The 14,990-nt window shown below is 42.7% G+C and overlaps 1 protein-coding gene across 2 annotated transcripts in view; it reads left to right on the top strand.

Moving 5' to 3' along the window:
• GRM7 (glutamate metabotropic receptor 7) overlaps positions 1-13,781 on the top strand; it is a 285,536-nt gene extending 271,755 nt beyond the window's left edge. The window contains exons 9-10 of one of the 2 annotated variants that reach the window (XM_050904716.1): positions 7,709-7,955; positions 13,711-13,781. In XM_050904716.1, coding sequence (XP_050760673.1) covers positions 7,709-7,955; positions 13,711-13,781 — 318 coding nt within the window. Of the gene's footprint in view, positions 1-7,708; positions 7,956-8,880; positions 9,006-13,710 lie in introns of those variants that run through there. The other variant, XM_050904717.1, reaches the window with a different exon arrangement.
• Positions 13,782-14,990: the final 1,209 nt, after the last annotated feature.

Raw genomic sequence — 14,990 nt, 5'->3', positions numbered from 1 at the left:
AATGTCATGGGGCTGCACGCGTGCCCCAAAGCCTACATGTCCCACATGCCACGCGTACCCCCGTGTGCCGGGGATGCGCAGCCTGTCCGCTGAGCCTGGCCTCTGCACCGGGAGCAGCTCAGGGAGGGGTGTTCATGAGCAGTGCGATTTGATAAGCCGCCCTAGTGCTGTCAGCCTGCAAAACAACCAGCCATTAAAGGGAAATTTTCTGAAACTAAAATCCCATCATTTCCTTCAGTGTCACCTTTCGTATAATTACTAAGCACAGAATTTATAATTAAATGGTATGACTGATTCTGTGACATTCCCATAGACATTTCACAAAGGCTATTTGCGTGCCTTGCTATTTTGTACAGTAATAACTGCAATCAGCATAACTACTATGATTTGTTTATCAAACGTCCCTTGGGTAGCATCCGTTGTTATTTGTAAAACTTTGTGAGCGTGACGATTTACATACCGTTGCCTGTCTCACGTTGCTGTTGAGTTGTGTTTCTGAAGCACCGCTGGTGCTCACCTCTGCAGAGGAGCACGGTTGTCTTCCACACGCTATGAAAAGTTCAGACCGAACAGGACAACAGCACAGATAGGCCAAAATCTGTAAAAATCTTACAAAGAAAGCAGGCATTATATCTTCACAACAGGGATCAAAGGGTATACTTATTGAGCAATGGCATTAACAGGTTGAAAAGTGAGGAGAAAAGAGCGTATTAAATAATCATCCATGAATGAAGAGAACAAGCACGTGTGATCATGTAGTTGATGGCTGTATCGTAGTGCTCGTGTACCAGGAGACCAAATTAAAGTAGCACAGGGAACCCTGGTTTGACATTGCGGCACTTGACTGCTTGACGTTACAACCTTTAGTGTTTGTCGTAAGTATAGAGTGTGTGTTGGCATGCGCATGTATTTTTTGCCTATAAAATATTCAAATGCTATAAAAGTATGACGAACTACTGATATAGTGTGGGTTATATTAATACCATTAGGAGCAGTAGGTTAGAACAGCAGATAAGTGGTGCAGTCACTGTCTCTCATCTATTAAGTGACCTCCTACAACTGGAAATCTCTGTCTTTTGGATCGTTTGCCAGATGTTTGCCCCTTTTTGTCCAAAATGCTGGAGCCTGGTGTCCACGGAGGGTGGGGGGGTGGGGGGTGTTTGGTTTTTTGGTTTTGGGGGTTTTGGGTTTTTTTTCAAAATAATGTTAGCTTAAAAGAAAGCGAAACCGCTTTCCCTAAGCGCTGCTAAAACCTTCTAATCTAGGAAAAGAGTTTTGTTTTTTTACAAACAACTGCTCTATTCTCCGAAGAGCACTGCTAAATGCCAGCTTGAGCAGATTATGATGCTTAAAAGGATGGGGATGGAGGCAGGGGTCCTGGAAGTCGTCAGCAGATAAGCTTCAGGGCGGTGTGGTATTATCTGCAGTTGAACCGGTACTGTCCAAGTGAAGAAAGCGAGTGTATGTCTGTATCCGTGGGAGCCGGCGGCGGGAACACGGGATGCGCACGGGCTGCTGGAAAGCCTCAGTGGGGCATGAAAAGAGGATTACTGAGCCAGGTCGGTAAAGAGAGCTGACAGGACTGCTTCACACATAATATTTTATATTTCTCAGACAACAGAAGCATACAATCCTTATGGAAAGACATGGTTGCCTGAGTAAAGTTGCCGTTGCCTGAAACTTCCATAAATCAAGCTGTCTAAGGAAATGAGCACGGCATTTGCTTTTACAGCTGTTTTGGGGTGGTTTTTTTTTTTCAGTTGAGGGTATGGTGCTGCCAAAAGGAGGGGCTCACACTGGAGGACCTTCACCCCCCCGCGTAGCCCATGCAGGGCTGTGGCCGCAGCCCGTCCTCCCTGCCACGCAGAGCCTCGGCCGGAGGGGCAGAAAGGGTCCCAAAAAGGATGCAAGCAGCTGCTGACTCTTCAGTCTCTCTTGAATTAGCGTAGTTTTAGGGGTGCTTTGTGACTGGAGATTTTTGTGCAGTGACATCTGCCCTGGGTCCTGGCCATAGGCCGCCGTAGTAACAGCTGGTGTTGCTCCCTGAGAAATGAGATGTAGCCTTTCACAGCGGTTTGGGTAACAAAAGGCCAGCACCTTTGTTGGAGGTATAAGGGCAGCGGTCCTTCCTAAGCGTAGTCCATTTAAAGTCAAAGTACAAGAAGCATTTTCCGTTTTTTATTTGCCTTTAAAATGATGCGGTAACTTCGGTGGGTAGGGGCATTAGACAGTAAAATGTCTGAGAACACATTTATATTCAAGTCTTTTTACTTTCCATATTTTTACAAACATATAATGCAGTGGAACCTAATTTTAATTTTTATTAAAAAATGTTTCTCATTCTTATATTTGCCCAACGTAATGTAGAGAATGAGATGAAATCTTCAGATGACCTGGAAGAGTCTTCTGGGAGATTTATAAACTGTCTACTTCATATGTAAGAACATTTGTTTTAATTCCCATGTAAAAGTAAGATAAATTGGTTTGTGATAACACAAGTCCAAAAATATCTCAAGTTACCACTTTATTTCCATATTACAAAATAACATAATTCACTGCATAATTAGAAAGCTGAATTAGATAAAAGGAGCAGTTGCTCCTGATTAGACTGTGAATGCAAAGCATTAGCCTACAAAAAGTATTTCTGACTCCTGAAGAGACTTTTCTAAGATCTGCAGCTCTAAGTTCAGTTATTATGGCCCAGCAGTTGGAAATCCACTGTCCAGTGGGTTTGCTATCCACTGGGCTAGCAAAGACCGAAAGGCCTGATCCTGCAGTGCTTTACACTTCCGAGAGTAATCCTAGCTCATGCAAAGTCGTCCATTGATATAATTTGTTCTATAAAAATTGCTGGTTATTAGATGTGTGTATTCAAGACCAGTCTAATTTTCTCTCAAGGTTTTGAAGGTAATTTTCGTCATTTGCATGAATAAAGCAAGAATCTGGAAAACATGGAAATCTAAAATTCAAATGGAAATCATTTATGTAAAATAAATGATAAAATCTAAGTGCCTTTGCATGTGAATGATATCCTTAGGGTTGAGTTTTCTCCAATGCACTGCTTCAAAGTCTGATGCATTTGTAACGGCAGGGTGTGAAGTTTAAGTTAAAATCTGTCAAAATTCAGAGTCTGCTTGAGAGAGAGGAGGAGAGAGATGTGAGTGAGAACGACCCTCCAGAATGACTTTGTCCTTATGTCGTAGCAAACGTGGCTTCAAACCCTCCATGGGAGTGGGCTTGCAGAGACCAACACGGCACTGTTTTTAGAAAGCTTTGATTTCCACTGGCAATACTTAGCTCGATCCCACTTCTCATTCATGTCAAGTTCGAGCATCTCTCACTAAATCTGCATCTTAATTTCTTAATTTGATCTCAGGTTTGGAAACTACCAGGTTCACCAGCCAGCTGTAAAAGGCACGCATGAATTATTAGACTCCCATTGTCGGTTAAATCTTACCCTTTGTATTTTAAGTCACCCATTTGCATTCATCTAAAATGCTTTCAGAGAGTTTATCAGAAGTAGTGAAATAAGAAATGAAATAGTTTCACGTAAACTGCATTTTTATGTTTGACTGGTAAAACCACAAAGCAGAGATAAAATACATAAAACTAAGGCTCTGCATAATAAGCATATCTATTAGTTTCCCTTATCTTTATAAAGCTCCCATTTGTCATGAGAAGCATTGTCTGTCACTCATCTTGCCTTGTTCTACAAAAGCTCTTTTCTCCCTTTCCTTTTCTCTCCCATCGGCATTTGCAAGGTAGGAAGCTTCGCTGGTGTCGTGCTGCAAAAGACCCCGTTGACTAAATAATTGTGTAACCTACAACCCCTTAACAGCAGAAGGAAATAAAAATTAATACCTGTGTGCACCTAGATAAAAATGTTACTGGCACTCTGCTGGTTGCAGCTTTTGCAATCACAGCAGCCCAGGATTAAGGGGAAAATGTTGGGCCAAACCATCCCCAGGGTGAGTCACCTCCAAGTAAGGCCAGATCCCCACTGGTGTAGCCCATGGAAAACCACGGAGGGAAGCCGCTGGCCGTAGCACGTGGCTGTGGAGGTGCTCGAGCACTGGCGCAGAAATCTGCCCTCTGCTCTCGGGAGCAATCTCCCGCCACGTCTCGGGAAACCTGTGCCAAAACACCCGTGTCAGGAGCGGCGGCTCAGAGGACGGCGAATGGCTCCGGTGGTAGATTTTTGCCGGTAAGCTGGCCGTACCTGCAAGACCACAAGCTCGTCAAATGTAGTTATCCGGCTCCTGCGCACGAGGAGGTGGCCTCAGTGCGGGCTGCATGTCCTGCTCCAAAGGAGCTGTGCAAACAGGACCCCCTTCTTCTCTTGGTGTGTACGATCTTCACTCGTTCTTGTCTTCTCTTTCTGAAAAGAAACGTTAGTATTGCATATCCAACTCAGGAGCTGTTCCAAAATTCAGAAAATGCCACGTGTAGGTAACAAATACTTCTGCTGAGGGCCCATTTGAAAACTTCTTGCTACACAGTGCTTTTAAAAGTAGCTCCTACTCAAAATGCATCTTTCCTTCTGCTTTTCTAGGATTTTTAGTTGCTGTCACACACGGTGTGTCTATGACATATGTGTCTGTGAGTGTGGTGATCCAAAGTTATTTTGCTTAACTGACAAGTTCATCAAAATTCCTATGGGGAGCTGTTGTTTTCCATGCTGATGAAGAAGTGGGATTTGGGTGGAGAAAATCTGTAATCAAACATAAATATGCTATTTCTGTCTGTGGAACGTAAACAACTAATGATGTGTGTCATGCTGGCAAAGCTGTGCCATTAGCTTCCCCCCCCCCCCCCCCCCCCGTGGTCCAAATTCCTGCTTTCTCTATAAAGGTTTTTGTATTCTCTAGGAAAGTGAATCAAAAGCTAGTTTCAAAATATTGCTGTGCCTTTTTTCACCATATGGCTACTTGAACAGACTTGCTGTGAGTTCAAGTCGTTTGAGCTAACTGCTGATCAAAACACCGCTTTGAGGTACCGATACGTCTTCTGCATTTCTGACAGAGCTCTTCACTGACATAGATCTTTTCTAACCTTGTAGCGATGTAGATCTCATTCAGTAACACTGCTTAGTAGGTATTCAGTGCCTGTCAGGTTTAGTTACATATCTTGTATATAGAAACAGAGGTAATTCTTATTAAACACGTGTTCCAGAGCCGCGTCCTTTTCAGGCTAAACCAGAAGGACTGCAGACATTATTTAAGCAAGCTTTCTTCCCAAGTATCAGCAGAGAGATGTGTGGTCTGAATACAGAGCTGGGAACCAGACGGTCCCTAGTGCAATGGGATTTGTCAAGTATGCAGTCCACTGCATCTTCCTGGCCTTTAGAGGTGTTGGCACCTGCAGCTCCTATAGCAGTTGCAGGAGCTCTTTATAAAATAGAGATAATAATTATCTTACTCAGCAAGGATAAAAGCTGGTAGTAAGTTACAAACACTTTGAAGATAAGGAGGGTATCTTCCTGTCTATCCTTCAGCCCTTAAATGTTATATTTTACATCTTTTTAATTACCAATTTTCAAAGAGCTATTAAATTTATTTAATAAATATTTAAATCTGTGTTATTTGTATCAATGCAATGCACTTGACCCCGATTGAGTTGCAGCTGATTTATGTGAACATAACTGAAAGGAGGGTCAGCTCCAAGGAAGCAAATGCATTAGAAACTGTCTTCTCTTTTAAATGTTCTTATAAGATAAATAGACATAGTGCTCATGTACATAGAAATAAAGGTATAGAATATATATATCTGTAGTCTAACAACATTCAGCTGCAAGGTATAAGGTGAGGAATAACTGGCCGGGTAGTAACTCCGCAGTGAAGAGCAGCAGGCAACAACACTACCTGACTGCGAAAAAGAAACATCGTGTTTCACAGCAGTGCTGTAAGACAAATTCAGGAAATAATCCTCCAGCTCCACGCTCGCTTTGGAGCATCGCATCTCGGTGAAGCAGCGGGTGCGTCCAGGTCAGGGGGAGACGGAAGGACCTGAGGTCTTCCCAGTGGCTGAAGTTGGGAGAAATTACCCTGTTATCTGTCAAAGACCGAGGGGCAACATGGTACCATACTGCTCTTCAGAAGTTCTCCAAAAGACAGTGACTATTTCAATATATAAAGGAAGGTAAGAGAAGGGTGTGGTGGCTGCTTGCTCTCCCTGCCGCCAGGAGAGGACAATTAGCAGCTTCGTTCGGGTACAGACTGAACGTTTCGGAGACCTGAGCACTTTGCAAGAGTTTCCTTAGGAGGCGGTGAAACCTCCATCAGAGGGTGGTTTAAGGACGGGGGCAGACGGAGTGATCTGTCGGTTCTGGTGCGAATGGCTGCTTCTTGGGCAGGGCTTTAGACGAGGTGACCCCTTGGGCTCCCTCCCAGCCTCGAACGGTGTAGCTTGGCCCAGGGTGTCTCTTCACAAGATGACATGGGCCATGTCCCAATGTCCTGACTTCGGCAAAATTTCTGACAACATCAGCGTCATTTCCTTCTGATAACGAGTAAACAGAACCTGAGAAAGCACTTTAGTTTTTGCTTGTGTGCATCTGGATGGAGACACATCCATGAACAGCATGTTTTTATGTTTTCTGTAAGGCATTTTATTGCTTCCAGTGGTGGTCTTAATCACTATGATGGCAATTGTTACGTAGATATAACTAGCAAGTCTGCAGACATCCATATTTTTCTAAATATGGGAATTTGGAAATACCTGGGCAGAGTCAGCACTTTACTCTGCCATTATATTTATTCATGGAGTTTTTCCATCAGAAATTCAGAATGATTAGCACTGAATAGGAGGAGAAGAGGAAATAGTGTTCTGAAGAAATCACCCTCAATGTGTAATTATTTTCCCATCTATATGGATTTACTGTATATTTAATTTTTGAAGAGGATCCGCAGAGACTTTGTTCCCTCTTCAGCTCCCTCACACCTGTATTGTGCTGTCTCTGTGCTTTTTAACTGTGCCTGATCCTCTTCAGTCGTGAGAATTGTTTATCTATTAAGTGTGTCCTCTGAAAAGATAATTAAAAAAAAAAAAAGGGGGGGGGGGGAAGGCTTTTTCACCCCTATGTCTTTCCAGAGTGCGTTTTTAAATCCTTGCGGTTTCTTTGAATACTCATCTCATGGCAGTACCTGTTCTCTGACTTGCATATATGCTATTTTTTCATAACAAGCATAGCTGAATGCCACGAACACACAAATCATTGTACATTCTCTGCAAAGTTATTTCACTGAATTGTAGAGAATTATAGTAAAAACAAAAAGATCCCACCTTCCTCAAATTTAAAAAAAAAAGTAAGATTTTTTTTTTTTTACTAACCTGTATTATTATAGTTCCTCTTCTATAACTTGCAGTAGACCTGAATTTAAATTTATACCAGCATTATTGAAATCCAAATCTGATCTTCACTCTTTAAATAAACAAACGGAAGCTATACCGTGAGTGTACAGCAGAAATTGTTTTGTTAAGGACAGTGAAAGTTTCTAGCATTGAGCCTCCAAAGAGGCTGTTGATACCACAGGTAGCTGATGTGCGTTGGACCTCACAGTGGTTTGCAGCGCAAAGATCTCAGCTCACGCATCTTTGGTTGCAAACTCCTTAAAAAAGGCTTTTAAATGGTTACTTAATGTTTGAAGTACTACAGCCTGCTTCCCAGTCATCTTATTTGTAATAGTGTCTCATGTGTTGTGTCTCCTAGCTCTACATACAAACTACCACACTTACAATATCCATGAACTTAAGTGCTTCAGTGGCCCTGGGGATGCTTTACATGCCGAAGGTGTACATCATCATCTTCCACCCTGAGCTAAACGTCCAGAAACGGAAACGCAGCTTCAAGGCTGTGGTCACAGCAGCGACCATGTCGTCACGGCTCTCGCACAAACCCAGCGACAGGCCCAACGGGGAAGCCAAAACGGAGCTGTGTGAGAACGTAGACCCAAACAGTAAGTACTGCTGATCTTCTGTTTGTTGGCTGGCTGGGGGTTTTGGAGGCATTGAGCAATATCTGAGGTTTAGGGTCTTCGTGTTGTTTTGTCCTCTCAGTTAAAGATTTTTGATGTCTCACATTATATATATATTTTTTTTTTTTTTTTTTAATTCTCTATTTCCTCCTTGCTTTTTTGAGTTGTGCCAATTGGCAGCAACTCCTTGCAAAATGTTTGGTAGCTGTGAGTAACTCCTCCTCCTTTCCCTCCTCTGTGAATAAGATCAGCAGCATCCTTGAGTACCGGCCCCTTCAGCCTGTGTCAAACTGATACCTTCCTAACCCTGGCACGTACAGTTTCCAGGATGGAGGGAGGGACAAGTACCAAACTCATTGATAACTCTGCTAACCTGAGTTATAATTTTGTTTCTTGCAAAGTTTCTTTGCAACAATCTCACAATCCTTGAAGATTCCCATTTAAGGATTTTATCCGGTCCTAATGCAAATCTTGCCACTGATTTAAAAGGAAAATAGATCGAAAAGATGCTTCCAGTTTCCCTAATGTGCATAGCATGGTATATTGTAGCACAAAATTACATACCGAGGCCATCAAATTTGATTTGCATTTGAATCTGGAAGGAGTTGAGGAAGGAGACAGCTGCACAACTTTGTAGCGTATTGGAAAGGTTTAGGCATGTCTGCAGTTTTTGTGAAAAACAGATCTGAATGTGGAGAAATGCCCTTTCCTTGCCCATGATCCGTTCATCCATTTGCTGCTGAAATCCCTGCCACTTCTTGTCTATTAGCTGCCATCTGAATATCTGCCTCAAAGCAGAAACTCTGCTGTCAAAGCAAAGTGGAAACAGCCAGCAAATTATTGACACAGCACTTTTCCTCCCTTTGTTCACCCCTTGAGTATTTTTCTCTGATGTCTTATCGTGCAGGTATACAAAATATATTCTAACTGGAAAAACAAAATTTGTCTTCGGAAACTGAACTATCATCTGAGCTGTGATTCTGACATAAGATAGTAAGGAAATGCTTCTCGTAAATTAAGGACCATATTATGTCTCCTCCAGTCATACTGAACAGAGCCCTCACTGCAAGAGGAAATAAATGTATTTATTTCCTGCGTTGGGGTATATACCCAGCAAGAGTGAGAGTTGCAGAGTCCTCTGCCAAGTCAAACTTCTGTTAGGTAATACAGGCCACGGTGAAGGAACCCCTGCCATTATCCCTGGTCTCTCAATCTGCCCCTCGCTGTGATGTGCTGCTGCTGAGGTCCAACCCTCCAGCGTGCAGGCTCCGACCGCTCCTCGAGCTGTTCGGGGAGGATTGCTGCCCGAGACGGCCAGGTCGGAAAAGGCCTTTGAGGATGGAGGGAGAGAAAGGAGGAGGAGGGAAGGGGATTTTGAAAGACAGCTGGGAAAGGGCAGGTGAGTGTGGTGTTGCTGAACTGCCTTTCACTAATTGCTGTTCTGGTCAAACGAGTCGGAATTAGTTTCTCCTCCAGAAAAATCAAAATCTAAAAATTTCCACTCAAAGACTTGAACAACAAGAAAAATATAAAAGTTCTGATGATGAAATGTTCGATGTAGAAGCAGAGGTAGACCCCTGTGGGAACTACAGCTTGGGGGTTTCCCGCTCTGGGTTTCCCCTCCTGGCCTCGTTCTCCTGTGCTGCGTCTTATTGCCGTTTTCAGACTTCTGAGAATATTTCCCCCCCAGCCAAAGAACAGTCAGATTTTTCCCTGGGAAGGAGATATGTTTATTTAAAAGAAATATTGCTCACTTAAAATGCCATATTTCTAATAAAACACAACATTTTTTCATCCAGGACTATATACTAGAATAGGTTTTTAAGAGGCAGGAGAAGTAGTAAGGGACAGAATCCCCCATGCTTGCCAAGATCTGCCAGCTTCTGCCTGAAGCGTCCAGTCTTCAGTCTCGGTTTTGTTAACACTGATTTAAAGCTGGGGTGAAGTCCACTGGGAGCGAAACCCTCACAACTTTGAAATTAGCGTGCACGAAGGGAGAATGCTTTCTGTGAGCTCATTTGCTTACATGTAGGATTCTAAAGCATATAAATTTGTTTGTTCAACCTAGCCAGTCAGGAAATGTGCACTAGTATTAACTTATATGTCTTTCTCCAAGTACTGGGCTCTTAAATTTTTTATGGTTTGGAAAATAAATTTTCTTTTAAATCTTTTAATTATTTATATATAGTACCATCTGTTCATATTATCAGCTGCACCTACTACTGCTATTTCATTCCCTGGATATGTGTGTTAATAAAAATTATTAGAAAATCAAATGAAATAAACTACTGCTGTACTTTAAACTAGTTGGGTACATTTAGTCCCAGCGTAGGCTACCACTACAGTTAATGGGAGCTTTCCTATAGTGTTCAATAGGTTGTCAATCAACCCCCTAATCAGGCAACAGTCAGCACGTATGTCTATACAAGTAATTCATTGAATACCTGAATTGTTTGGGTTGGTTTTTTTTTTTTTAATTCAAATATTTTGTTTAAAAAAAAAAGTTTGCAGTTCCATTTTTAGGTGGAAAAATTGAAAACCATATTAATGAACTCAAAAAAAAAGCAATGTCATCCAAGCAAAACTCCCCAAACTTCATTTTCAGTGAAATTTTGAATATGGTGTCCATGAATAAATAAGGTTTTGATGTTTCATAGCAATTTAACTTCAAAAAGTATTTTATACAGCGGCTGGGGAAATTTTCAGAATTGTACCAGTTGGAAAATAGGAAATGTGAATATAAAATTGCCCCAGGTGCTTGCATCAATGCTAGGACCATTTTTTTAAATCTCCAATATCTTCTTTCAAAAGGGAACAAAAAGAATGTATTTTCAGTGCCTCTCTCTTCAAAATCGGTTTTGATCCGCTAACGACGGCTAGCAGTTACCTGCAGAGGCGGAGGGGAGCTGGCGAGCGCAGCCAGGTACCTCCCCGGTTGTGACCCGCTGCTCTGAGGAGCACAGGGAGGGGAAGTTCTGGTTGCGAGTCCAGCGACCGGCTCCGCTGGAACTCACCGTGGCAGGCTGAAAGTAAATTAATTAAAGGGGATTAAAGGATGAGTCTGAGACTGTGCAAAGCTAACTTAGATGCTGATCTGGCTTAGCTACCAAGTGTTTTCTCGTAAGTGGAAAAGTACAGTTGGGTTTTCCAGTTTGATTTTCTATTCTATTTCCTGGTGATGCTGCTGTTCATGGCTTGCTCAGGTACTGGAGACTGGAGTTGCCATTTCTATTGAAAATACACAAATATTTCATATCTCCTAAGAACCGATTAACGCTGAGCCACCAGCCTGGGATTCACGTACCTCCAAACATTGGGGAATTTGGTGACTAAGCCCAAGTTTATGCCCTGGCCTACTTATATGCCAGAGTCAAAACCAAAAGCAAAATGTGGATGCTTTTACAGAAAAATAGCCTTGAAAAAAATCTCCATGATTTGGTAGACCTTTAAAGGAACGCCTAATGAACTGAAGATGTGCAGGTAAAACTGGAAGGCCTATAAATGACCTGAGTGGCTTCCTAAGAGCAGGTGATCCTCAGCAACGGCGCTGAGCATCGTGTGGAAACGCTGCACACAACTCTTGGGTGATCTGCAGGAATTTGAGCTCGGAAAAAATGTGCAGAGCACTTAGCAGAGCAGGGCTCAAGCACTGGGGTTTTGGTGTGAATATAAAAGAAGAAACTACATTAACGTGGGAGGGAAATCACTTGAAATGCAGTGACCTTATATCCCACCCATCAGGAGGAATAGGGACTCACTGTGTTGCAGCTTTTTGTTAGGATATATGGGAAGCAAGAAGTTTCACAAGCTGAGCTCCCCAGCCATGACCTGGGAGGGCTTTCATGCTGAATGGGATATATTAAGGCCAAGCTTTTCAACCTAAAACTGCGTTACTTAGGAAAACTCTCTTAATCATTCTAGTTTGCCATATGGCGTGTGCATGCTTTTACTCATTCAACAGCTTTTTCCTGCTAATACATGTTTGCGGCAGATTCAGATGAGCAGAATTTGGTGCACAGCAGCTTTCATCCATGTAACAAGTTCGTTCTGCTCTCATGTGTCTTTGGTCGAATTTCACGCTATTTGAGAAGACGCTTCTCATCGAGTCTGAAGTTGAACAGATAGTGAGTGCTTCTGCTCGGTTGTCTGCTTGTGTTTCTGCTGCAAGAGCAGTGTGTCAGACTGAGAAAAACATTTGAACCTCAAACCCATACTTAACTTATATTGAGATTTACATGTAATTACTCCTTTTCCCTAGCAACTTGTTCTAATTCATGGCTTTACCAAACAGAGCGACAGGGAAATCAGCATCTCAGTTGTTTCGTAATGAGGAGGTTGTGCTTCTCGCAGGCTGGACGAGCAGACCTTACTGGAAGGGCGTTTGCTTTCATGCATTTCCCTCTTGAAGGAGCCATGAGAAGGAAGCCAAGCTGCCCCATGCCTCCTGGGAGCGGCTCCCCTGGGAAGATGCTTTCTTGCAGGAATAAGGATAGGGTCTTTCGGGACTTGGCAGCACAGGAGTGTTGGTCTTCCAGTGTGCCCATTTCCAATCTCATGGGAAAAATCTCACCATCTATGAGAATGGCTCTGAGATCAAGATGAGTAGTGCAGAGTAGCCCAATAGTAGATAGTAGTGAGCAGGAGGTGTGCAGCATCTCTGTGGCAAAGACCGAGTGCATCAAAGTGACAAAGAACTGTTGGAAAGATGGAGCAGCTCATGGGAGGAGACCGCTTTCCCCAAGGAGTTTAGTTGAGATTTGCTGAGAAGTGGCAAAGGAAAGGTGTCACCATAGACTAGCCAGAAAACATGAAGGTCTAAAAACTTATAATTTTCAGTCTAATTTTCAGTAGTGTTATAATTTTGTGGACTTTTAAGTTAGCAGGTGCTTTGAGGGCTCAGTACCTGTACAGACATATTCAAGATTATTTTTTTCTCTTTCTCCTTTATTTAGCATTAAGTAGAACTTACTTGGCAGTTGATTCCGTTTTCAGTAGTGAAGTGCAATCGCTGCCCGTTGTCCCCAAACAGACCAGGCACCGGTTGCCTGTTTCCATTTTAAAACAGTGCTTTCCTGTGCGCTGTCAGGTCCTCTCTATCGCAATGGCAGCGAGAGCAGTGTGTGTCCATCCTCCCTTTTCTCCATGCGTTGAGAATGGACGTTGAGTCTGTGGGTTCCCATCAGTAAACTGTGGATAGTGTATGTGGAACACAAGCATCTCCTGTCTCGGACAGACGTGCAGACGCCACTGTGCAAATGCTCCCGTGCTGTGCCCTGCTGTGTCTGTGCATTCATTCCTGTTCATCCTTGACATCACTGACGTGATGTTGCCTATTCCATCTTTCTGAGGGAAAAAACTAAAATGGCTGTCGACGATGCCGAGGAACCCGAGAGTGACTGCATGGGTGAGGAAGGACCGGGGAGTCTTAAACTAAAGCCAAAATCTTCCAGAGTTTGTTCAGGGGAGAGGAAGGGGGGAAAAAATAATCAACCAGACCCGCTCTTTTCTGAGCAGCTGCTCCCATGTTCAGAGGTACCTGAACTTCTGTGAACTGGTTCATTTATTTCTAACCTGGAGTTAATTTCATATAGTGGCACCTCTCAGCTTTCCGCTATCGCTGCTCTAATCTGAGCTCTTCAGCTGGATTAATGTCACGGCCTCCATGACAGGGCAAAATTTGAAGAGTTTATTGTGAACAGACGTATTGTACATACCAATGTATTTACTTTTCCTGTAGACTGCATACCACCAGTAAGAAAGAGTGTTCAAAAATCTGTTACTTGGTACACTCTTCCACCTACTGTATAGCTTTTGCCTGCTTTCCAAAGAGGTAAGGACAAATCTAGCTTCTTATTACTTTATTCTCAAATTATGATGATGATGATGATTATATACATAAATAAATGAGGAATGTGCATTAGTGCAGCTATGTTAAAACAAGTATCTACCTTAAAAATTGTTCACGCATCCATTACCAAGAGCTGCCATGTGAAGGGCTTGCTTTGAAAAGGGGAGACCCGGGACCTGGGTGGCTTTAATCCCTGGGCTGTGCCCCAGCGAAATAAGAGACTGGCGGTCTTCTGCTTCCCACCAGCGGAGGTGGATCCCAGTAAAGCCTTTGAAGATGTAGATATTTGATAACAATTTAAAAAAGGAACAAACAAATGATCAAAAGTTAATTATGGCAATCAGATCTAACAACTAACAAAATGTTTTCTGAGTCATTTCTAGCAGCTTTACCAGCAGGGTTGCCTGGCAGCATAAAAATAATGTTTGCTAACGTATGAGCAATCTTCTTTTCTCTAAAATTATAAATGGCTCAAAAAAAGTTCGCAAAATATTTTTTTCACTGTGGGTGATCCCCGTGACCACTCCAGGATAACCATGAGTGAACAATTTTTGAGGGCTGGCTTTTTCTGAGTGTTGTGATTGCCTGCGTGGTGATCTTGTGAGCTAATTTTGTATTTGTGACTTCATCAGCCAGGAATTGCTGCTTTTCTAGTGAAATTAGAGGAATGAGAAAGCATTTGATATTGGAGACAAATAACTAACAACCGTTAATAAATATTTCTCATATCTGCAATTCCGCGCGTGTGCTCAGACGGCTTTGCCCGCTCCTTTGGGGCTTTGCCCAGGTATGAAAGGTGCTGGCCTCATTACTGCGGTACTGTGCAGTTGGTGCTAGAAGAAATTGCTGTATACAGCCTTCAGAATGTTTAGCTGATCCCTAACAGGTGAGAACTTATATCAGCAAAGGTAGGAATATTGCTTGAATTGAGTCTCTGTGTCATAGGAAAAGAAATACTAATATCTTTAGCTGGTGTAAATCGCCACAGCTCCAGTTTCAATTCAACTCGAGTTCTTGTGAAGTGTTCAAATTGCTTTTTATTGTATTTGAATCATGCCCATTATTCTAACTTACACAGCTTAGGCAGAAAGCCTTATTTAAGGTGTGAAGCTCTTTGCGAACATCAGGATGACCTGCCTCACTGGAGGGCCAGAGTCAGAAGGGTTGAC

This window comes from Gymnogyps californianus, chromosome 13 (assembly GCF_018139145.2).
Source record: "Gymnogyps californianus isolate 813 chromosome 13, ASM1813914v2, whole genome shotgun sequence".
Classification (NCBI taxonomy): domain Eukaryota; kingdom Metazoa; phylum Chordata; class Aves; order Accipitriformes; family Cathartidae; genus Gymnogyps; species Gymnogyps californianus.
Note: the sequence above shows the minus strand (reverse complement) of the source record. Positions and strands in the feature narration are given on the sequence as shown.